Source organism: Nerophis lumbriciformis, linkage group LG30 (genome assembly GCF_033978685.3).
Source record: "Nerophis lumbriciformis linkage group LG30, RoL_Nlum_v2.1, whole genome shotgun sequence".
Lineage (NCBI taxonomy): Eukaryota > Metazoa > Chordata > Actinopteri > Syngnathiformes > Syngnathidae > Nerophis > Nerophis lumbriciformis.
In genome coordinates, this window is record NC_084577.2 from 5,896,048 (window position 1) to 5,920,823 (window position 24,776).

General features: G+C 41.8%; 1 protein-coding gene across 3 annotated transcripts in view; it reads right to left on the reverse strand.

Moving 5' to 3' along the window:
• clcn2c (chloride channel 2c) overlaps window positions 1-24,776 on the reverse strand; it is a 456,474-nt gene that overhangs the window by 126,054 nt on the left and 305,644 nt on the right. For all 3 annotated transcript variants that reach the window (XM_072911968.1, XM_061925436.2, XM_061925435.2), the window contains exons 16-18: window positions 8,253-8,386; window positions 4,382-4,572; window positions 197-308 (exon numbers count right to left, since the gene is read on the reverse strand). In XM_072911968.1, the coding sequence (XP_072768069.1) occupies window positions 197-308; window positions 4,382-4,572; window positions 8,253-8,386 (437 nt within the window). The remainder of the gene's footprint in view (window positions 1-196; window positions 309-4,381; window positions 4,573-8,252; window positions 8,387-24,776) is intronic.

Here is a 24,776-nt window from a genome sequence, read left to right on the forward strand (position 1 = left end):
GGGTCAGCAAAACTCAAGTTACAGGCCACAAATGGCTCCGGGGGCCAGACTATGCACACACCTGATTCCCCCCCACCCCCCCCTGTCAACGCACCGCATCCCACAGGTGGCCCCGCTTCACTACTTGAGAAGGACTGATCTAATCCATTTCATATTTACAAAAAATGACGTGGGTGTGTGTAGCAGAGTTACTTACTGGTGGGGATATCAATGGGCCGCTCAACCACAGAGGGTCTCTTCAGAGCAGGTTTAAGGGGCTTTGGAGAAATTGGACGAGTGGGGCTGAAGGATGATTCTTCAGTGGAAATCTACACACACACACACACACACACACACACACACACACACACACACACACACACACACACACACACACACACACACACACACACACACACACACACACACACACACACACACACACGCACACGCACGCACACACACCTGGTAAGTGAAGAACAAGACCTAAAAACGCATATGTGCATAAATATAATTGATCCATTGTGATATGTGATACACCTTCAAATACCAATCAATCAATCAATGTTTATTTATTTAGCCCTAAATCACAAGTGTCTCAAACGGCTGCACAAGCCACAACGACATCCTCGCTTCAGATCCCACATAAGGGCAAGGAAAACTCACCCCAGTGGGACGTCGATGTGAATGACTATGAGAAGCCTTGGAGAGGTACAATGAAATGACTCAAATAGACATTGGTAGATTTGAAAAAAAAACTAACCTATTCATTAGTAACTGTCTGGAATGGACTTAAGGCCTACTGAAACCCACTACTACCGACCACGCAGTCTGATAGTTTATATATCAATGATGAAATCTTAACATTGCAACACATGCCAATACGGCCGGGTTAGCTTACTAAAGTGCAATTTTAAATTTTGCGCGAAATATCCTGCTGAAAACATCTCGGTATGATGACGTCGGCGCGTGACGTCGCGGATTGTGGAGGACGTTTTGAGCCAGCATGATGGCCAGCTATTAAGTCGTCTGTTTCATCGCAAAATTCCACAGTATTCTGGACATCTGTGTTGGTGAATCTTTTGCAATTTGTTCAATGAACAATGGAGACAGCAAAGAAGAAAGCTGCACGTGGGAAGCGGTGTATTGCGGCCGACTATAGCAACACAAACACGGCCGGTGTTTCATTGTTTACATTCCCGAAAGATGACAGTCAAGCTTTACCATTGGCCTGTGGAGAACTGGGACAACATAGACTCTTACAGGAGGACTTTGAGTTGGATACGCAGACACTGTACCGTGAGTACGCTTCCAAACATTTGATCGCTTGCCCGTACGTGCGTGCCGCTATGTGCATGTCACGTAAATAATTCAATTTATACACCCTGATGATTATCTTGTGTGATGACTGTATTATGATGATAGTATATATGATAGTATATATCTGTATCATGAATCAATTTAAGTGGACCCCGACTTAAACAAGTTGAAAAACTTATTCGGGTGTTACCATTCAGTGGTCAATTGTACGGAATATGTACTTCACTGTGCAACCTACTAAAAAAAGTCTCAAAAAGTCTCACGTACGTAACTTTGGGGACTTTGGGGAAATATATGTGCTGTATGAACTTTGGGGAGGTGAACGGTACTTTGGGCTGTGGGATTGAGTGTGTTGTGCAGGTGTTTGAGTTGTATTGGCGGGTTATATGGACGGGAGGGGGGAGGTGTTTGTTATGCGGCATTAATTTGTGGCATATTAAATATAAGCCTGGTTGTGTTGTGGCTAATAGAGTATATATATGTCTTGTGTTTATTTACTGTTTTAGTCATTCCCAGCTGAATATCAGGTCCCACCCGCCTCTCACAGCATCTTCCCTATCTGAATCGCTCCCACTGCCCTCTAGTCCTTCACTCTCACTTTCCTCATCCACAAATCTTTCATCCTCGCTCAAATTAATGGGGAAATCGTCGCTTTCTCGGTCCGAATCGCTCTCGCTGCTGGTGGCCATGATTGTAAACAATGTGCGGATGTGAGGAGCTCCACAACCTGTGACGTCACGCTACTCGTCTGCTACTTCCGCTACAGGCAAGGCTTTTTTATCAGCGACCAAAAGTTGCAAACTTTATCGTCGATGTTCTCTACTAAATCCTTTCAGCAAAAATATGGCAATATCGCGAAATGATCAAGTATGACACATAGAATGGACCTGCTATCCCTGTTTAAATAAGAACATCGCATTTCAGTTGGCCTTTAAGCTGTCTTTAAGTTAAAGTGTTTATTTGTAAACAGTGGTCACAAAAAATCATTAAATTAAGCTCATGACTAAGTTGAATAATGCGGACACATTGGTAACTGGGTACTTTCTAATACAATTCTGCCTTGGTGGCTTTGTATCTGTAAGTGATATGCAACTATAATTATTTGATACTTGTTTATGTTGACAAATGTCATGTTTTAGACCACAATATTGGTTAATTAGGAACATTTATAACGTATGTCGAGTTTGTGTGCAATTATGTGCTTAGCTATTCTGTAGCTGTTAGCTCCTACCAACATAGCAAAATACATTGATTAAATGTTAGATTTTGGTCAGATTGGTTATTTTTGGTTGAGGTTGACAATGTTGATTCAATGTTCAAAAATACAGGTACCGTTTCAACGATTGTTGAATCAATGTTGTATGGTTGATGGTTTTTCAACATTGAAATGCCCTCGAATGAATTGACATTGTTTCAATAATGCTGATCGAGAGAGGGAGGGCCATATTGAGCAGGTAGCTCACAAGACCAGCAAGATCTCATGGAACTTGAATTTAAAACCCACCACTCAGCTCGAATAAGGAGAAGAAGACTTTAAACTGTGGCGGGCAAGTTAAATATAAAAAAAGGGGCATTCTATGTGAAACAAACTGGTGAGTCTTTATGGAATATATGTAATTATGCCATTCAGATACCATTGAGATACCATCACCTGGCTGTGAGTGACTGTGATGTCACTGTCATGACCTTAGTGGCCCAAACACCACACACGAGGCTTTACCCTCGTGTGTGGTGTTCCTGTTGTGATTGGCAACCGGGACACACCTGTTCCTGGTTTCCAATCAAGCACCTTTATATGCCAGCACTGTCTATCAGTCGAGGGCTGGATCATTGTACTTTGTACACGGTTTCACTCTCTTCTTAGGGATTGTTTGCTTTGGTAATTGCGCACTTCCTAGCTGCACTATATTGCTCCTGTGCACTTTCTAGCTGCACTGACCTAAGTTGATAATAAATATTATTTTGCCAGCATTCTAACTGCAGTTCTCTGCATCCTTGGGGTCATGCTGCAAGCTTGCACTTCCTCATCGTTACAGTCACTGACAAGCAAACTACTTTGTCATGCTCCTTGTTTAACTATACCATAAAGTGAACGATTTTTAACGAGGCATACAACAAACCTACAGAGGAAGTTTGAACTGTTTAAATGGTATTTTTAATATTAACATTGTTTCATTCTGAACCAATGTTTGTCATTGCCAGAAAAGGTTGAAAATTCAATGTTATTTCACTGTTGATAATATAGTTGAATCATGGTTGATTCATTGTCAGAATCGGTCAAGAATTCAACGTTATTACAATGTTGATCATAACCTAGTTGAATCAAGGTTGCTTCATTGTCAGAATTCGTTAAACATTTAACGGTAGTATAATGTTGACCATAGCAATGTTTTTTTTAATGTCAAACATCAATGTTGATATTAACATTGATGTCTGACCAAATCTCAATGTTGATCCAATTACTTTTTTTTTGCTGTCTGGGTAGTAGCCTATAGCCTACAATGTTAAAATTTTGTAAATGACTTCACTAAAATACAAGAAAAGACCAACCATGTATACTTATTGGAGAACAATTAGCTGTTACCTGGCTGTCCAGCTTTGCCAAATAAACTTGTATTGGAGACTATAGATGCAAGGCAATATAATCTGAAAATTGTTTCTGTTGATATCGAACTGCTATCCAATATCAATACAAATCGGGACGCCTCTATTTGAAACCTTTATTTAATGTTTGCTTTTTTTCTGGATGCTTTTTGATGATATTTTCTGTTTTTTTATAAATGAAATCTACCAACACTATTGTGGGCTGTTTATATCTAAACTAACAAAATCAACAAGAGATCAAATATTGGTACTGCATAATAAATGTAGCGCTGTACTGTATGTGTCCTAGTATGTTCTAATCTATACTGTAGTTTAGAACAAATTGAAGATTGCCTGGTATACTTAAAGGAAGGAAATATTTAACATTTCCGTCTTACCTGTACTTTGTGTAAGCATTTTCTCCTAATTAGATAACATGTAAATAGTCTGTAAGTACCAAGTAAACAACTTGCGGTCAAAGTTGCCTATGTTCTCTGACCTGGAAGCGGACCTCTTGACTTGTTCGCTGATGGTCGTACTCGCAGTCAGAGTTGGACACAACAGACATACGCTTCTTCTCCGCTGCATCCCGCTCTCTGATGAACTCCAGGCGACGAGGACGACCAAGCTGTAGGGAGAGCAGCGCCTGGAGCTGAGCACGTTCGATGGAGCCCAAGAGGATCATCGACGCTGTGTGAGAAATAGATGAGAGGGAATAAGGTGAAGACTAATGTAACGAAGCCCTGGAGGAGTTGCTAGAAAATGCATTGCAATTAGTTTGGAGGCATAGAAGCGACAGGTACGGTGAAAAAAGGAAAACAAACAACCTCTTGGATGGCTGAGGAAAGAACGTAGACAGAGAGGGAAGCGATTGCAAAGGGAAGTAGGGAAAAGAGTGATTGGAGATAAAGGCTGGGGAGGATGAAATGAGGTGTAGAGATACCAGCACTGCAGAGAAGTCAGCAGTTACATGATAAGATTGCATTGTGTAATGGATTAGCCAGTGTGAATGTGCAATATGTGTGATAGGCTCTAGCCTGCATTAAGTCATGGGTGTACAAATTTCTTGTGATTTTATTGTGAAATTTAGCTCGTTTGTTATTGGCCTGCTGCATACTGTGAAACACCAAGCTGTGCTTATCAGTAAGCAAGTGGCAGCTCGTACTGAAAGAAGAAGGAACGCGCCGCGTTTGCCACCGTTTTTTGTCATCATCATCGATCGAAATAGAACTAATAAAAAGTAATAATTACGAAGTGAGGAATCATTTTGATCTTATCGCACCAAATAGGGTATGTGTTCTTCTCCTGTTGTTATTATTGGGCTCATTGACCACAGTTGCACGTTTAATAGATATATATATAAAAATAATAATAATACAAATATAATATAATATTATATATATATATATATATATATATATATATATATATATATATATATGTATATATATATATATATATATATATATATATATATTAAAACATATTAATTAAAACATTTAGAAAAAAAAACATATATATGGTTGGTCTTACTTGTATTCTAATGAAATCATTTTCAAATGGTAAACATTAGAGATGTCCGATAATGGCTTTTTTGCCGATATCCAATATTCCGATATTGTCCAACTCTTAATTACCGATTCAGTCGTAGAATTAACACATTATTATGCCTAATTTTGTTGTGATGCCCCGCTGGATGCACTAAACAATGTAACAAGGTTTTCCAAAATAAATCAACTCAAGTTATGGAAAAAAATGCCAACATGGCACTGCCATATTTATTATTGAAGTCACAAAGTGCATTATTTTTTTGAACATGCCTCAAAACAGCAGCTTGGAATTTGGGACATGCTCCCCCTGAGAGAGCATGAGGAGGTTGAGGTGGGCGGGGTTGGGGGAGGCGGGTTTGAGGTGGGGGAGGGATAGCGGGGGGTGTATATTGTAGCGTCCCGGAAGAGTTAGTGCTGCAAGGGGTTCTGGGTATTTGTTCTGTAGTGTTTATGTTGTGTTACGGTGCGGATGTTCTCCCGAAATGTGTTTGTCATTCTTGTTTGGTGTGGGTTCACAGTGTGGCGCATATTTATAACAGTGTTAAAGTTCTTTATACGGCCACCCTCAGTGTGACCTCTATGGCTTTTGACCAAGTATGAATTGCATTCACTTGTGTGTGTGAAAAGCCGTAGGTATTATATGTGATTGGACCGGCACGCAAAGGAAGTCCCTTTAAGGTTTATTGGCGCTCTGTACTTCTCCCTACGTCCGTATACACAGCAGCGTTTTAAAAATACATAAATGTTACTTTTTGAAACCGATACTGATAATTTTGAAACAGATACCGATAATTTCCGATATAACATTTTAAAGCATTTATCCGCCGATAATATCGGCAGTCTGATATTATCGGACATCTCTAGTAAACATAGTAGACTTTAGGCTACTAGGAGCTAGCCAGCAGCATATAATTTACAGGTATAAAGTCTCCAAAGCAAAAGTGTATTATATTGTTTCCAGTAACAAACGTGTTCGCATCATTCAACTTCCTTCGTCATGCCCTTAAGTTAATTGATTATTGTGTGAGTGTTGCCAAAACACAAATTACAGTAACACTCCACTTCAAAAGCCTAAATCTGTGAAAAAGTTTGTGTTTTCATACTAACATTTGTTCTCTGAGTAATCTCACTCGATCAGACCTGTTCTAACATTCCACAGTGCAAAGTAATAAAAGTATGTACAATGATTCCTGCTGATATCATATCGGAGTAATAGTTGTCTTGGCCAAAACTCAAGGCTCCAATATTGGTATCTTATTGGAAGAGAAAAGGTCACCCCTACTAGAAATATTGATTTGTCACTTACAACACAACATATAATGCTATAATGTAACAGCAAGAATAACATTTATGGAAGTAGCAATATTGCAAAATGAGGTTTCCAGTTGAAAAGCAAATATAATATTATAAATAACAATAACACAATAGAATAAAATAATATATATACCGTATTTTTTGGACTATAAGTCGCAGTTTTTTTCATAGTTTGGCCGGGCTCCAGTGCGACTTTTATATGTTTTTTTCCTTCTTTATTATGCATTTTTGGCAGGTGCGACTTATACTCCGGTGCGACTTATACTCCGAAAAATACGGTAATAAATAATATATATAACATTAAAGCTGCAAGCAGCGTTGGACGGGCCCGCGTATTTGGCAGGTGCTAGTCCTAAGTGTCCCAATACTTTTGTCTACTTTTAGTCTGAAGTGTCCCAAGACTTTTGTCTAGTGTACCTACCTTGTCTGCATTGTGTGGGCACGTTGGTGCTTCCTGCTTTTGAGCAGCCATCTTAGAAAAACAGCACCGCAGGAGCATCAGTGCAGCGGGTCTTTGAAGGGTCATAAAATCAAAACCGGAGCAGGTATTAAAAATCCCATCTATACTTTTAATCACAAGGGTTTTATCTCTCACCTGTGTTAGTTTGAAGCCGAAAGGACAAACGCGCTCAGAGGAGATAGTTTTTGAATGAAGGTGACCGGTTTTTACAAAAAAATTGTTTTGAAGGGGGAATAGCAAACATCCTGTAGATTTTTGCTGGGGGTTGTCAATTTATGAAATGTAGGTCTAAGTGAGACCTACATAGAGGTTTTTGTTTCATGTCTCTCCGACCTTCCCAGTGGGAGTTGCAGGCAGTTTTGTAGTTTTTTTCTTCCGAGGAGCAGTTTTTTGTGCGTTTAATTAAAAAATAGCTGTAGAGCACAATTTTTAGATTTGGGGTTAGGTTTTTTCATTAGATCACAGTCTTAGCCAGTCCTGATGTGTGCGTTCAGTTTGGTGAGTTTTGAAGTATGTTAAGGGGGTCAAATTGCAGCTCAAAGAGGCAAAATTGACTGTTTTTAGTACTTTTTAGTCTTGAAGGGGGAATTGCCAACATCCTGTTGATTTTTGCCCGAGGAAATAAATTATTGAAATTTAAGTCTAAGTGAGACCTACATAGAGGTTTTTGTTTCATGTCTCTACGACATTCGTACTGGGAGTTAGAAAAAGTTTACTTGGTAGGGGGCGCTAGAGCGCAATTTTGAGTTTTGGGGTTTGGTATTTTGATAAAAAGTTTTGCCGTAAATTACTGATGTGTGTGTGAAATTTGGTGAGTTTTGAAGCATGTTAAGGGGGTCAAAGTAGTGCGCAAAGCTGCGGAAGAATAATAATAATAAAACGAACGAATAACAATAGGTCCTTATGTCCCATTGCATAAGGACTCCCTGTGGGAGTCCTTTTGCAATGGGCCGTGCGGGCCCTAAAAATAATAATGTTGGACCAGCAATAAGGGTACAAGTCATACTGTTATACAGTAGCTACTACAGCATGTGTCTGTCTTTTACCAGCTGATTCCACCAGAGCCAGAGTTTTGAGGTGACCCGTCAGCAGGACATTATGCAGATCTCTGTAGCAGCAGTTGAGTGTGATGTAGCGCACGTCCCTCACCATGATGTCCTCCACACGGATATTATACTTCCTGAGAAGAGAATCATCAGCGGAAACAAAAAAATAACCATTTTAGCTGTGATGAGGACAAAAAAAGACACGCAAGAGCAGTGCTTCTCAATTATTTTCTGTTAAGCACCCCCTGGGAAGAACAACACATTTCGCGCCCCCACTCTCCGCCGTGTCCGATATCATTTGTCTACAAAATAGTTATAAGTACACCTCTGAAAAGCATTGCATCTTAAATTAACATGAAGAACAAAGACAAAAAGAATACATACTGTAGATAGAATACAAATTAACTTACAACAAAGAATAACGTAATTTACATTGTTTTAGTCTCTAACAGAAAACAATTAAAAGTGCATCAATTTGCTGAAAAAAAAAAAAAAAAAAAAGTTTCATTTGATACTGAAAAATAAAATTAAATACACTGTATAAAGCAGTGTTTTTAACCTTTTTTGAGCCAAGGCACATTTTTTGCGTTGAAAAAATCCGAAGGCACACCACCAGCAGAAATCATTAAATAACAAACTCAGTTGACAGTAAAAAGTCATCGTCGCAATTGTTGGATATGACTTTAAACCATAACCAAGCATGCATGACTATAGCTCTTGTCTCAATGTAGGTGTACTGTCACCACCTGTCACATCACACCCTGACTTATTTGGACATTTTTGCTGTTTTCCTGTGTGAAGTGTTTTAGTTCTTGTCTTGCACTCCTATTTTGGTGGCTTTTTCCTCTTTTTTTGGTATTTTCCTGTAGCAGTTTCATGTCTTCCTTTGAGCGATATTTCCCGCATCGACTTGGTTTTAGCAATCAAGACTATTTCAGTTGTGTTTATCCTTCTTTGTGAGGACATTGTTGATTGTCATGTCATGTTCGGATGTACATTGTGGACGCCGTCTTTGCTCCACAGTAAGTCTTTGCTGTCGTCCAGCATTCTGTTTTTGTTTACTTTGTAGCCATTTCAGTTTTAGTTTCATTCTGTATAGATCAGTATCAATGCCTTTTTTTTGGTGCACTTTTGGTTTAAGCATTAGATACCTTTATACCTTCACGCTGCCTCCCGCTGTTTCCGACATCTACAAAGCAATTAGCTACCGGCTGCCACCTACTGATATGGAAGAGTATAACATAGTTACTCTGCTGAGCTCTAGACAGCACCGACACTCAACAACAACACATCATTTGCGGATTATAATTACTGGTTTGCAAAAAATATTTTTAACCCAAATAGGTGAGATTAGATCATCTCCCACGGCACACCAGACTGTATCTCACGGCACACTAGTGTGCCGCGCATACTTGCCAACCCTCCCGGATTTTCCGGGAGACTCCCGAAATTCAGCGCCTCTACCGAAATTCAGGCGGACCTGTCACCTGAGTGATGTGTCGACAGCCTGTTTTCACGTCCGCTTTCCCACAATATAAACAGCGTGCCTGCCCAATCACGTTATAACTGTAGAATGATCGAGGGCGAGTTCTTGGTTTCTTATGTGGCTTTATTGTTAGGCAGTTTCATTAACGTCCTCCCAGCGCGGAAACAACACACAACAACAGCAGTCACGTTTTCGTCTACCGTAAAGCAGTTCGTCTGCCGTAAACAGCAATGTTGTGACACTCTTAAACAGGACAATACTGCCATCTACTGTACATGCATATGTGACAATAACATCTAGGGCTTTTAGAGCGTGCAGTGCACAACTGCGCACACGACGAGAAGACGAAGCAGAATGCATCATCAGAGAGAGTGTTCAGCATGGTTAGAAAAATAGTGACAGAGAATAGAACAAGGATGGACAATTCAACCCTTAACTCAACAATGAGTAGGTGAATGTTATGTCTGTGTATATGTGTAAATAAATAACACCGAAATTCAAGTATTTCTCTTATAAATAAATATATATATATATATATCCATCCATCCATCCATCCATCCATCTTCTTCCGCTTATCCGAGGTCGGGTCGCGGGGGCAGCAGCCTAAGCAGGGAAGCCCAGACTTCCCTCTCCCCAGCCACTTCGTCCAGCTCCTCCCGGGGGATCCCGAGGCGTTCCCAGGCCAGCCGGGAGACATAGTCTTCCCAACGTGTCCTGGGTCTTCCTCGTGGCCTCCGACCGGTCGGACATGCCCTAAACACCTCCTTAGGGAGGCGCTCGGGTGGCATCCTGACCAGATGCCCGAACCACCTCATCTGGCTCCTCTCGATGCGGAGGAGCAGCGGCTTTACTTTGAGCTCCCCCCGGATGACAGAGCTTCTCACCCTATCTCTAAGGGAGAGCCCCGCCACCCGGCGGAGGAAACTCATTTCGGCCGCTTGTACCCGTGATCTTGTCCTTTCGGTCATAACCCAAAGCTCATGACCATAGGTGAGGATGGGAACGTAGATCGACCGGTAAATTGAGAGCTTTGCCTTCCGGCTCAGCTCCTTCTTCACCACAACGGATCGATACAGCGTCCGCATTACTGAAGATATATATATATATATATATATATATATATATATATATTATATATATATAGCTAGAATTCACTGAAAGTCAAGTATTTCTTATATATATATATATATATATATATATACATATATGAAATACTTGACTTGGTGAATTCTAGCCTGCCCTCTTAACCACGCCCGCCCCCCCCCCCCCGAAATCGGAAGTCTCAAGGTTGGCAAGTATGGTGCCGCGGCACAGTGGTTGAAAAAGACTGGTATAAATAATAGTAAATTTAAATTGATGAGCAACATTAAATCAGGTGCACAATACTGTATATGAAACACTAACCTACAAAACAAAAATGAATAAAACAACATGTGCTGATTTTTTTTATTATTCAAAATCAGGAAGTCAGGATTAATGGCTGCAATAAATAGTTTCGTAATGCATAGCTTTTCGAAGCGGGGTTTGAAGAATGACACTTCCTGATGTTGATAAAACATGTTCCCAAGTAGCGCACTGTGCGCCTTTTTTGGAGGCGCCCGCCCCGCTATTTGAAAAGAACTGGACATCGGGGGCAGTACCTCTGGATTGGCAGACCGGGGTGGTGGTTCCTCTCTTTAAGAAGGGGAACCGGAGGGTGTGTTCTAACTATCGTGGGATCACACTCCTCAGCCTTCCCGGTAAGGTCTATTCAGGTGTACTGGAGAGGAGGCTACGCCGGATAGTCGAACCTCGGATTCAGGAGGAACAGTGTGGTTTTCGTCCTGGTCGTGGAACTGTGGACCAGCTCTATACTCTCGGCAGGGTCCTTGAGGGTGCATGGGAGTTTGCCCAACCAGTCTACATGTGCTTTGTGGACTTGGAGAAGGCATTCGACCGTGTCCCTCGGGAAGTCCTGTGGGGAGTGCTCAGAGAGTATGGGGTTTCGGACTGTCTGATTGTGGCGGTCCGCTCCCTGTATGATCAGTGTCAGAGCTTGGTTCGCATTGCCGGCAGTAAGTCGGACACGTTTCCGGTGAGGGTTGGACTCCGCCAAGGCTGCCCTTTGTCACCGATTCTGTTCATAACTTTTATGGACAGAATTTCTAGGCGCAGTCAAGGCGTTGAGGGGATCCGGTTTGGTGGCTGCAGGATTAGGTCTCTGCTTTTTGCAGATGATTTGGTCCTGATGGCTTCATCTGGCCAGGATCTTCAGCTCTCACTGGATCGGTTCGCAGCTGAGTGTGAAGCGACTGGGATGAGAATCAGCACCTCCAAGTCCGAGTCCATGGTTCTCGCCCGGAAAAGGGTGGAGTGCCATCTCCGGGTTGGGGAGGAGATCTTGCCCCAAGTGGAGGAGTTCAAGTACCTCGGAGTCTTGTTCACGAGTGAGGGAAGAGTGGATCGTGAGATCGACAGGCGGATCGGTGCGGCGTCTTCAGTAATGCGGACGCTGTATCGATCCGTTGTGGTGAAGAAGGAGCTGAGCCGGAAGGCAAAGCTCTCAATTTACCGGTCGATCTGCGTTCCCATCCTCACCTATGGTCGTGAGCTTTGGGTTATGACCGAAAGGACAAGATCACGGGTACAAGCGGCCGAAATGAGTTTCCTCCGCCGGGTGGCGGGGCTCTCCCTTAGAGATAGGGTGAGAAGCTCTGTCATCCGGGGGGAGCTCAAAGTAAAGCCGCTGCTCCTCCGCATCGAGAGGAGCCAGATGAGGTGGTTCGGGCATCTGGTCAGGATGCCACCCGAGCGCCTCCCTAAGGAGGTGTTTAGGGCATGTCCAACCGGTAGGAGGCCACGAGGAAGACCCAGGACACGTTGGGAAGACTATGTCTCCCGGCTGGCCTGGGAACGCCTCGGGATCCCCCGGGAGGAGCTGGACGAAGTGGCTGGGGAGAGGGAAGTCTGGGCTTCCCTGCTTAGGCTGCTGCCCCCGCGACCCGACCTCGGATAAGCGGAGGAAGATGGATGGATGGATGGATGCATGAGAGTGTCAAATATTTTAGCGAGTTTGTACATTCGATATATTTTTTTAAATTTGCTCTCCATGCAACCCGCCTTAATTAATATTCACACTCATAACTGCAGCTGACAGACCAATCGTCCTTCAGCTGACTGGTCAATCTACAAAAACGTTATAGAGTGTCGACATGTCATTCCGGATGTTAGCCGCAGTGACGGCATGGAAAAGTGGGCACTTGCATCAGCAGAACTGTACACCACTCATAAACACTCAGCTCTCTTTCCTGTGCACGCTTGCCAAAAGTTGCAAACGAGGCAGCAGTTGCTTGTCGTTTCAGCTTCCAAGGCCGCAAGTTGTGCCAGCAAACAGGTTCCGGCCAGCTCTGCTTTGCTTGCGTTTTTAATTCAACACATTGACCTCTCTTTAATACAAAGTCAACCTAATGACAATACACACTTCAACACAAGACGTCAGACATGTTGAATAAGCTGGCGGTCAATATCATGAACTGAAAGATGACAGCGCTGTTAAAAAAAAGAAGCCTTTTAAAAGCCTCTGCTGTGATGGAAACCGTAAAAAAGCACAATGGATGCTCCCTTTGAGGAAGGTTAACCATAAATTCATTTTTCATACCGCTTATCATGTGCAGACATAGAGCTGTCGAAAGCAGAGGGTACACCCTGGAGCATGTTTCTTAAGAAGTCCAATAAAAACAACAAAATGAAAAACTGCCATAATGAGTGGATCATGAAAAAAAAGGCAAACTGTAGTTTGCTATCTGTATGAAAGAAGGACATTTCAGGTTCAGCTTACCGTATTTTTCGGACTATAAGTCGCAGTTTTTTTTCATAGTTTGGCCGGGGGTTGCGACTTATACTCAGGAGCGACTTATGTGTGAAATTATTAACACATTACCGTAAAATATCAAATATTATTATTTAGCTCATTCACGTAAGAGACTAGACCAGGGGTCGGCAACCCGCGGCTCTAGAGCCGCAATGCGGCTCTTTAGCGCCGCCCTAGTGGCTCCCTGGAGCTTTTTCAAAAATGTATGAAAAATGGAAAAAGATGAGGGGAAAAAAATATATTTTTTGTTTTAATATGGTTTCTGTATGAGGACAAACATGACACAAACCTCCCTAATTCTTATAAAGCACACTGTTTATATTAAACATGCTTCACTGACTCAAGTATTTGGCGAGCGCCGTTTTGTCCTACTAATTTTGGCGGTCCTTGAACTCACCGTAGTTTGTTTACATGTATAACTTTCTCCGACTTTCGAGGACGTGTTTTATGCCACTTCTTTTTCTGTCTCATTTTGTCCACCAAACTTTTAACGTTGTGCATGAATGCACAAAGGTGAGTTTTGTTGATGTTATTGACTTGTGTGGAGTGCTAATCAGACATATTTGGTCACTGCATGACTGCAAGCTAATCGATGCTAACATGCTATTTAGGCTAGCTATATGTACATATTGCATCATTATGCCTAATTTGTAGCTATATATGAGGTCATTTAGTTTCCTTTAAGTCATCTCAATTCAATGTATATCTCATGACACACTATCCGTATGTAATATGGCTTTTAATTTGTTGCGGCTCCAGACAGATTTGTTTTTGTATTTTTGGTCCAAAATGGCTCTTTCAACATTTTGGGTTGCCGACCCCTGGACTAGACGTATAAGATTTCATGGGATTTAGCGATTAGGAGTGACAGATTGTTTGGTAAACGTATAGCATGTTCTATATGTGTTAGTTATTTGAATGACTCTTACCATAATATGTTACGTTAACATACCAGGCACGTTCTCAGTTGGTTATTTATGCCTCATATAACGTACACTTATTCAGCCTGTTGTTCACTATTCTTTATTTATTTTAAATTGCCTTTCAAATGTCTATTCTTGGTGTTGGCTTTTATCAAATACATTTCCCCAAAAAATGCGACTTATACTCCAGTGCGACTTATATATGTTTTTTTCCTTCTTTATTATGCATTTTCGGCCGGTGCGACTTATACTCCGAAAAATACGATACTTTAGTCAGTCCCTCCAGGATTTCGAAGGCTTTTTTTGTGATTGATGCGGCCTAAAATGTCTGATTTTAGTGTAATAATGCTCATTGTCATTTCTGTATTATTTTTTATTTTCGCTAACTGCTTATTTGCTATTACTTTTACCATCATATTTGTACATGTCGTATTTGCTGATGTTGCTCTATTGTTGTTGTTGTTGTTGTTTGCTGTTGTTGTTTTTGTCTCTCTGTCTAATCCCCATCTTGTCCCCACAATTTACCCCTCTGTCTTCTTTTTTTTCTCTTTCTATCCCCTCCTGCTCCGGCCCGGCTGCACCAAATGATAATATAAATACATTTAATAAAGTCAAATACAAATAAGGCAACAAGAGAAGTATCCTACACTTTCTCTTTTGTAAAGTAAACCTGAACAGCCGACATGGGCATCTGCATCAACTATATGATTTGCCTGAGAAGCTGGACAGGACAAAAAAAATAAAAAAAAAATTGCAGCATTTAAAAAAAATAAGTTGCAAAGTGGCCCTAGTATAGTATGCAAAACCAACTTTTCTTACTTCACCTGCTGTTGTATATATTTGGAATTGCATAAATCCTGGAACTTTGAAATCAAAGCATGGAGGCATAGTGGAGTTATTTACTTTACTTATTACTTACTTCCGGAAAACGAGCTTGATATTTGCCCAATCTGTGATGTTTTCACTATTGGTGACATTAGCATATTATCCATATATGGTATAAATGTACCCAAAGTGCTTTGTTAAGTTAAAGTACCAATGATTGTCACACACAAAATGGTGAAATGTGTCCTCTGCATTTGACCCATCCCCTTGTTCACCCCCTGGGAGGTGAGGAGAGCAGTGAGCAGCAGCGGTGGCCGCGCCCGGGAATCATTTTTGGTGATTTAACCCCCAATTCCAACCCTTGATGCTGAGTGCCAAGCAGGGGGGTAATGGGTCCCATTTTTATAGTCTTTGGTATGACTCACGACCTACCGACCTCAGGGCGGACACTCTAACCACAAGGCCGCTGGCCCATTGCAGTCCGTTGCTGTAGTCAACGAGCTCATTCTATTTCGCTATCCTCTTGTTGTGGGACAGACTGGCTCGTACATGCACATGCATCCTCCGCTGTTGCCATTTGTAATATTAAATGGCGAATAGTTCAAAATTATATCTGTCAGTAAACTCAATATAGAAGCGCTAAGAACTACAACATGACCGACGAGGAGAAGACGCAGATGATCTGCAAAACATATTTTATGCAAAATTGTGACCAAAAAAAAAAACCACCATTACAAATTATGTAGACAAGGAAGTGCTTTAATTGTAGAAAAAAAATCCTACAATGACACCTCTAAGCCTTATTTTTTTGCATCAACATTACATCCCCTAATGATTTTTTTAAACTTTTAATCAGAGTTTTAAGTGTTCTTTGTTACCCTAACCACGAAAAGCACAGGATTTCCAAAAATCTCACAAAATATTCTTTATCTGTGTCTTTATTTTTGAACATTGACAGTAATTTAGCAGTCCCCCAGGACCTCGCAGGCCTTTTTTGAGATGCGTGAACTTGCAGAAGTTCTTTTAAAAAATTGCAATGGAAAGTGCAGGTTTTTGTATGTTCTTGTTGCAATAAAATTGCGAAAGAAAGTGAAAGTCGCAACAACATATTTGTGACTTTCACTCTAATTACAAAAGGGACATTTGAAATTAATGAACAAATAAATGAAAAAAAAAGACTGCGAAAAGCATCTGACCAGCATGGCAAAGGAAAATGTGCAAAATAGGCTTTATTCAGCCACAACAAAGTACACGTGTAATACTGGAAGGAAAAGTCTAAAAATGGTATTAGCCTTCACACGAGAAAGACAATTTAAACATTCACAGTTAAACATCATTTATACAAAAGAGTAAAACAAATATTCTCAAGTTGATAAAATAAAAATCAAATGTCGAATCACTGCATTTTTCCATGAATGTTCTTGTCAGATTGTCATACACACATGCAGGGGATTTTGGGCCCCATGAAAATAATCTTTACAGGGCCCCCAACACAGTGTCATTATTTTTTCTGTATTATAATTTCATCATCATTAGGGGCCTCTCTGGGCCCCCCCTCCATCATGGGCCCCTAGAATCCGTCTCCTTTACCCCCCCTTTTCGGCGCCCCTGCACACGTGTCATGGTGTTTATGCTATCTATTTAAAGTCACCACTCAGATGTTAACGAGCACATAGTGTAGAATATGCTGTTAAATTAGATAAGCACATTATATCTGTCAGTGTAATGTAAATTAGCAACATGCTCCAGAATTATTTTTTTTTATGTCAATAAAATTTCAGCTATTGCCTTCTGGCGGAGGTAGTGCATTCACCAGGGTTTGTTTGCAACATAACGCAAAAAAGTTGTGGGCAGATTTTGATGAAACTTTAAGGAATTGTCTGGAATGGGACAGGGAACAAGTGATTACACACTAAAAAATGCTAGGTTATTTTGATAACCCAATTTATGAGTTGTGAGTGTTGGGTTAAATTTTTGAGCTATTTTTATGAAGAGCAATCCATTTTTTTGGGTTGTAAGGGTATTATTTTAACTACATTTCTGGGTTTGGAATAACCCAACATTGTAGTGAGCATAACTCAGCTTTTGTGTTAAATAAATTCAACCCAATAGTTGGGTTATGAATCAACCAACATTGAGTTAGCATAACTCAACTTTTAGGTTAAATAATTTAACCCAATAGTTTGGTTGGGAATAACCCAACATTAAAGGCCTACTGAAATGCGATTTTCTTATTTAAACGGGGATAGCAGGTCCATTCTATGTGTCATACTTGATCATTTCGCGATATTGCCATATTTTTGCTGAAAGGATTTAGTAGAGATCATCGACGATAAAGTTCGCAACTTTTGGTCGCTGATAAAAAAGTCTTGCCTGTACCGGAAGTAGCAGACGATATACGCGTGACGTCACAAGTTGTGGAGCTCCTCACATCTGCATATTGTTTACAATCATGGCCACCAGCAGCGAGAGCGATTCGGACCGAGAAAGCGACGATTTCCCCATTCATTTGAGCGAGGATGAAAGATTTGTGGATGATGATAGGGAAGATGCTGTGAGAGGCGGGTGGGACCTGATATTCAGCTGGGAATGACTAAAACAGCAAATAAACACAAGACATATATATACTCTATTAGCCACAACACAACCAGGCTTATATTTAATATGCCACAAATTAATCCCGCATAACAAACACCTCCCCCCTCCCGTCCATATAACCCGCCAATACAACTCAAACACCTGCACAACACACTCAATCCCACAGCCCAAAGCACCGTTCACCTCCCCAAAGTTCATACAGCACATATATTTCCCCAAAGTTACGTACGTGACATGCACATAGCAGCATGCACGTACGGGCAAGCGATCAAATGTTTGGAAGCCGCAGCTGCATGCGTACTCACGGTCCCGCGTCTGCGTATCCAACTCAAAGTCTCTGTTGTCCCAGTTCTCCACAGGCCAATGGTAAAGCTTGACTGTCATCTTCCGGGAATGTAAACAATGAAACACCGGCTGTGTTATCCGGCACAACAGTCAGGGGGTGCATTCTACGGTGGGGGTGCGTTATCCGACAAAACACCTGCCGCAATACACCGCTTCCCACCTACAGCTTTCTTCTTTGCTGTCTCCATTGTTCATTGAACAAATTGCAAAAGATTCACCAACACAGATGTCCAGAATACTGTGGAATTTTGCGATGAAAACAGACGACTTAATAGCTGGCCACCATACTGTCCCAAAATGTCCTCTACAGTCAGTGACGTCATGCGCAGGCGTCATCATACCGAGATGTTTTCAGCAGGATATTTTGCGCAAAATTTAAAATTGCACTTTAGTAAGCTAACCCGGCCGTATTTGCATGTGTTGCAATGTTAAGATTTCATCATTGATATATAAACTATCAGACTGCGTGGTCGGTAGTAGTGGGTTTCAGTAGGTCTTTATGTTATTATAATTCTTTTTTTTGGTTAAACAATTCAACACAAAAGTTGGGTTGAAAAAATGAACCCAAAATGTTGAGTTAAAATAACTCAAATAAGGGGTTCGTCCTTTTCTGAACCAGCAGTTGGGTTAAAATTGGGTTATTTTTTAAGCCAACATTTTTTAGTGTGTACATTTTGGTGTGATCTGGATCATTTCTATCACGTTACCTTACTTTTAAGTTACAAGGTTCAACTTCTCTGTGTGTATGCGAGCAGCCCCCGCCTCCACCCGCACAGACAAAAGGGGGGATGATTGACAGGGTTGAATTTTATTTGGCGCAATTTCATAAAAAGCGCCTTGTCAATGATTGACATTTTATATGAGCGGAGCCTCTTCACGCAAAATAGGGTCCCCATGGATCAAGGGGCCATACGCACCGTGTATGATCTGTGTATAGCAATCGGTGGGTTTATTTTATTCCTCAAAGAGTGAACCTGCTCGCAGTCTAGAAGCGACAGATGAACAAAACCCGCTTAAATGTGTTCGCTGGGGTGTGTTTGTCCGTCTGTTAGTTAGTCAGCAACGTAGCTCAAAATGTTATTGGCATATTATTATTTAACTTTCAGTAATTGCCAGAAATAAGGACCAAGTGATTACATTTTAGGGGTGATTCAGATCACTGTCTGAATTCAGGATTTTTTAAAAAGATTCTCTTCTATTGGGCGATAGGACCTGACAGAGGTCTGCGCTCTCAGAGGGCTTTGCTAGTTGATTAAGCATTTAAAAACAACATGAGCAAATAAATGGTTTTTCTTTAGTGATACACCTTCAGCCGCTTCCATTCAAGTCAAGTCAAGTCAAACTTTATTTATATAGCACATTAAAAAAAACTTAGGTTGACTGAAGTGTTGCACAGGGCACATAAGACAATAAAACCAGTCAAGGCAATACAACAGTGAGTAATACAATATACAGCAATACACTAACAGCGCATTTAAGCTAAACTGTTGAGGTAAATAAAGTAAGATTAAAACCAAGATGCTGGCTTATTTTCAGTCAAACACTAAGGAAATGTAGGATCAAAATCTATTTTTAACACATGATTTCACTTCACCACAGAGACCATAGAGAAAAAAAAAAAAAAAAAGAGTACCTTCCATAATATTTTCAAATAACATTATGTAAGGAAAGTTATGTCCTAATAAATGAAGTCCATCCTCTCTGAGCCTGAAAAAATTAGGCAATATAAAAAGGATGGACGCTTACTAGCTTCCTATTCATAGGTTGATCTTAAAATACAGTACTTTCTATTGGACACATCACATTGATTTTCAGTTATTATTATCTGGTGTTATCCATCATCTGTTACACCAGCTGACTTTTAGTGTGTGTGTGCATGTGTGCGTGTGTGTGTGTCTTAAAGCCATGAAGGCAATGCCAAGAATGACTCTATTGTTCATAAAATAGATAACATTTCTCACAAGACTACATGTGTGGCTACTAGAGATGCGCGGATAGGCAATTATTTCATCCGCAACCGCGTCAGAAAGTCGTCAACCATCCGCCATCCACCCGATGTAACGTTTGATCAGAACTGCACCCGCCCACCATCCGCCCGTTGTTATATATCTAATATTAATAAAAAAATTAAAAAAAGGGTGAAAACTACGCGAATTGCACCTTGTGCAGACAAGATTTTTCGATCGGACACGAGGAATTAGCGATGTAAAAGACCACGTTGGGACAAAAAAACACAAGTCTAATGCCGTTGCTAGCGATACAAGTGGAAAACTTTCAACGTTTTTCGTCGCCCAAACAGATTCTTTGGATGTGATAAATGCCGAAGTTTTATTTACGGAGGCAATAATTGAGCATGGACTTCCAATCGCACTGGCTGATCACATGGGACAGTTAATAATGTAATGCAACCTTTAAAAATCATTACGCGGTGATCGCGATCCCAAAAATAAACTTTTCTTGCATGATAATGTCCAGAAAAATTCGCTTTATATTACTATAGAGTCCTTTTAACGAATGAGTTTGATGGTTTATCACAAACCTTAAATGAAAGAAGTCCTTTGTTCTCCTGCACCATGCATGCGCAATCCTGTCGGCTGTATTTCACAGCACGACATACTGTAAAAAGTGTTTATACTATTTATACTTTCAATTAACAAATTGAAGTCTTGTGAAAGGTTGACAGGATAACTGGCATTAACTGTCAAAATAATTTCAAACTATTGAAGTTAGCTTACAGAATAAACATGTCAATCAACCCATATGATTTTTGCTGTAATATTTTTGTTTTGAAAAGTCACTGTGACTGATAGAAAAGTGATGGTTTTAGCAACATTTTAACCTGTCTGAATGCTAATAGTCATTTTGCGTCGGGGGGCGAAGCCCTGAACCCTCCACCAGGACTTTGTCCTGGACCTACCGGGGCCTGCGGCCCTTGGACCCTGGCTACTAGGTTTTTCTGATTTAAAAGTTGGCAGGTATGGTGAGGTTATAAAGCTTTTGCCTGTTAAAGAAAGGAGACTGATCCAATGCACAGACATTCGCGTGCCACGCTGTCACGACCCAGACGCACACCAGTGCGCAATCATATGGGAGCCGCGCTGAGCGCACCTCCAAGCGCGTCTCGCTGCCGGCGACGGCCAGATATGGGCCCACGCTCCAGCGCCATCCATTTTCAGGGCTAGTTGATTCGGCAGGTGGGTTGTTACACACTCCTTAGCGGGTTCCAACTTCCATGGCCACCGTCCTGCTCTCTATATCAACCAGGGTGAGCCCCACCCCTTTCATGAGCGCACTACGCGCGGAGTGACCCCTGTTACGCGCCCCCGGCAACAGGGGTGGCAAGCAGGTAAGCTGCGCGGGCGGAGCGCGCGGAGTGACCCATGTTACGAGCCCCCGTGGCCGGGGGTGGCGGGCAGGTAAGCTGCTTACCTGCTGCGCGTGACGCCGGCCGCGGCGAAAGCGGACGAGGCGGGGTGTCGGTGCGGTGGGCGCGGTAGTGACCCTGGACGTGCGCCGGGCCCTTCTCGCGGATCGCCTCAGCTACGGCTCCCGGTGGGGCCCTCTCGGGGGAAGGGGCCTCGGTCCCGGACCCCGGCGAGGCGTCCCTTCTCCACTCCGTAAAAGTGTCCATCTCTTTTCTTTTTTTTTCTTCTGTTGTGGCATATGCAGCAGGTGCCTGCTCGTTTTTCGTATGTGGGTAACATTTAACTATGTATATATATTTCCCAATTGGTTTAACTGCCACCCGCAAAAAAAAAAAAAAAAAAAAAATTAATCCGCCCGACCCGACCCGCGAGCGGATAAAATCTTAGTTTTTTTAATTTCATCCGCCCGATCCGCGGATAATCCGCGGACTCCGCGGTTGTGTCCGCAAACCGCGCATCTCTAGTGGCTACTGATAGTAGTTTAAATGTACACTGATTCTTAAATACATCTTAAACGTTTACTTTTTGAGGTACAAACACCTTTAAAGAATAGATTCCAGTAAAAAAAAAAAAAAAATGTTCAGAGAGTATAGTGCAATATTGTACATGTCTCTCTACTGGCTGGAACTACAGCAAGGTCTAATTTCCCAAGGGGACATGAGAGGACGCTGATGAAATCTGATTGGTTTTATTTTAATTGAACCCTCCTCCCCAGTTTCACTGTAAGCCTCAGCTTGTAGATTTGAGCAACAGATAACGGATATACAAACGTATAAATCCAGGCTTTAGGGTCATCCATGCTCAATAGTGGCAGATAGAACTGATTAGGGTTCCGCGACTTAGACGATATACAGGAAGGTGATTTACATGGCTCCATTTGTCGCAGTTTACCTGACACATGAATCGGGACAAATTGGGGCACTATCCGCTTTAGCTGACACACGGCAGTAGAGTATGAACATCTTAAAATGTCTTTTGTGGCAATTCCAACTTTGACCAAAGCATCAGTTCCTATATAGAGTGGCACTTTCCATCATTTTCAGCAGGCTTCATTGCAAAATAATTAAAGGGGAACATTATCACCAGACCTATGTAAGCGTCAAAATATACCTTGATGTTGCAGAAAAAAGACCATATATTTTTTTAACCGATTTCCGAACTCTAAATGGGTGAATTTTGGCGAATTAAACGCCTTTCTATTATTCGCTCTCGGAGCGATGACGTCACGTTGTGACGTCACATCGGGAAGCAATCCGCCATTTTCTCAAACACCGAGTCAAATCAGCTCTGTTATTTTCCGTTTTTTCGACTGTTTTCCGTACCTTGGAGACATCATGCCTCGTCGGTGTGTTGTCGGAGGGTGTAACAACACGAACAGGGACGGATTCAAGTTGCACCAGTGGCCCAAAGATGCGAAAGTGGCAAGAAATTGGACGTTTGTTCCGCACACTTTACCGACGAAAGCTATGCTACGACAGAGATGGCAAGAATGTGTGGATATCCTGCGACACTCAAAGCAGATGCATTTCCAACGATAAAGTCAAAGAAATCTGCCGCCAGACCCCCATTGAATCTGCCGGAGTGTGTGAGCAATTCGGGGACAAAAGACCTCGGTAGCACAGCAAGCAATGGCGGCAGTTTGTTCCCGCAGACGAGCGAGCTAAACCCCCTGGACGTCTTGGCTCACACCGTCCCTTATGCCACCGAAGATGATCAAGAGAAGAATATCGACCCTAGCTTCCCTGGCCTGCTGACATCAACTCCAAAACTGGACAGATCAGCTTTCAGGAAAAGAGCGCGGATGAGGGTATGTCTACAGAATATATTAATTGATGAAAATTGGGCTGTCTGCACTCTCAAAGTGCATGTTGTTGCCAAATGTATTTCATATGCTGTAAACCTAGTTCATAGTTGTTAGTTTCCTTTAATGCCAAACAAACACATACCAATCGTTGGTTAGAAGGCGATCGCCGAATTCGTCCTCGCTTTCTCCCGTGTCGCTGGCTGTCGTGTCGTTTTCGTCGGTTTCGCTTGCATACGGTTCAAACCGATATGGCTCAATAGCTTCAGTTTCTTCTTCAATTTCGTTTTCACTACCTGCCTCCACACTACAACCATCCGTTTCAATACATGCGTAATCTGTTGAATCGCTTAAGCCGCTGAAATCCGAGTCTGAATCCGAGCTAATGTCGCTATAGCTTGCTGTTCTTTCCGCCATGTTTGTTTGTGTTGGCTTCACTATGTGACGTCACAGGAAAATGGACTGGTGTATATTACGATGGTTAAAATCAGGCACTTTGAAGCTTTTTTTAGGGATATTGTGTGATGAGTAAAATTTTGAAAAAAACGTTGAAAAATAAAATAAGCCACTGGGAACTGATTTTTAATGGTTTTAACCCTTCTGAAATTGTGATAATGTTCCCCTTTAACCCACCAGCTTTCTCTCACGCGAGATCAACCCAGGAATGGCCGCATAAATTATATACATCTGGCAGACGATAGAGATTTTAATAATATTTTTTTCTATGATAATGCAAATTTTAGCTATGTCCTCCAAATTTGATGGCGACAAGTGAACCAATGCAATGTAGCGTCCTCGCTAGCGGCTAATGTTGTTACGACCGGGTCGCATGGTGCTGCGAGGTTCGTTCTCCCGGGATGCAAACGGACGACTCCGGACAGGACTTGCAGGTAGGAACATGATTTATTCTCATGAATCATAAAACAAAGACAGGAACAAACCAAACGAAGCGTGCCTAACACAAGGAAAGCTAGCGGAATAGCTCACAAGGAAAACACTAAGACGGGACTTAGCGTAAGACATGCACAGGGAACTAGAAAACATTGAACGTAGCAGTTGCGTAAAGCAAACAAAGAAGCCAGACCGACTGACTGGCAAAGGCAGGCTTAAATACTGTCTCTGATTACAAACAGGTGCACGTCCAGAACACAAGAGGCAGGTGAAAATAATAAGTAGCTATGGTAACCAACTCAGAGGTGCACAAACAGGAACTCAAGGAGTCCAAAACTAACAGAAAACACAAGTGACTCGAAAAACTTAGACTATGATCC